At 46.9% G+C, this 1,067-nt stretch overlaps 1 protein-coding gene across 1 annotated transcript; it reads left to right on the top strand.

Annotated features, from left to right (window-relative positions):
- Positions 1-19: 19 nt before the first annotated feature.
- On the top strand, positions 20-1,061 carry LOC103399213 (low-density lipoprotein receptor-related protein 4-like). Its single transcript, XM_008337935.3, has 3 exons — positions 20-349; positions 469-594; positions 683-1,061. Exons 1-3 carry the CDS (start codon positions 97-99, stop codon positions 910-912), a joined length of 609 nt encoding a protein of 202 aa, XP_008336157.1. The 5' UTR covers positions 20-96; the 3' UTR covers positions 913-1,061.
- Positions 1,062-1,067: the final 6 nt, after the last annotated feature.

Genomic DNA, 1,067 nt, shown 5'->3' on the forward strand with positions numbered 1-1,067 from the left:
TTTTGAACCAACCAAATGGAAATCTTTCTTGAACCACAGAAGCTAATGGATTCTCACAGAAACCACTAAAAAAAATGCCTTTTAGGTCCAACAGTGATGACAGGTTTCCTTCTCAACAGGATCAGATATAATACACAACTACACATGTATCGCCTCTCATTCATTTCCATGAAGCCTCAGTCATATTTGGTTCCATGTGTGTCGAAGGTGACCCACCCAGGGCTGTTGAAAATCAGTGGTCTGCAGGAGGGAGTTTACACCTTCCAGATGACGGTCACTGACATGGCTGGACAAAAGAGTTCAGACAACGTCTCCGTCACGGTCCTGCCCCCGAAACACCAGGCAGAAGGTGAGGTTAATGCACCTGTCCTCAAGCTAACGTGAAGTTAATTTTGGGCTATGGAAAAGTGTTCTCATGGCTTTTGCCTCTTTTTAGGTTCATGTTTATTTGATTATTTGTGTTCACAGTTTGCACTGGTCATTGTTCAAACTACCAGTTCAGGTGTGACGACGGCTGCTGTATCGACATCACCTACACCTGCGATGGGAAGCAGCACTGTCCTGATCGCTCTGATGAGGATTTCTGCCCAAACTGTGAGAAACACGAAGCGTTTACAGTCACGGGAGGAAAGGTGTTCGGGCTGAGATTGTTCTGATGTTTGATTTGCTCTGATCTCCTCAGTCGACAGCAGCAGGAAGTCAGTGAGCCATCCTACTCATATGATTGGTCCTCAGTGGTCTAGAGAGGAGACGCTGGATGGGTCAGTGTCAGTGTCCCAGAATGGGCTCAGGAAGACAATTGAGGACATTGTCCAACCTCAGGACCGAACCAAAACAGCTCCTCCTCAAAGCAACAGTGAGCAGAAAACTTCAGTCAGTCAAGGTGACACGGTTCAGTCCGTTCAAATGTGAAGGTATCGCTCTGGTAACACAGCAGGAGAAGTTAGCAGCAGCTTTCAAACTTCAACTTCTTCCACTGCTGTTCTTTATTCAGTAGCATTGTGCAGAGATGGATTAAGTCAGGCATAAAGCAGATGGAGCCGCCGTCGTCGACCACTGAACCACAG

Source organism: Cynoglossus semilaevis, unplaced genomic scaffold, assembly GCF_000523025.1.
Source record: "Cynoglossus semilaevis isolate Cse_v1.0 unplaced genomic scaffold, Cse_v1.0 C19135786, whole genome shotgun sequence".
NCBI classification, from domain to species: domain Eukaryota; kingdom Metazoa; phylum Chordata; class Actinopteri; order Pleuronectiformes; family Cynoglossidae; genus Cynoglossus; species Cynoglossus semilaevis.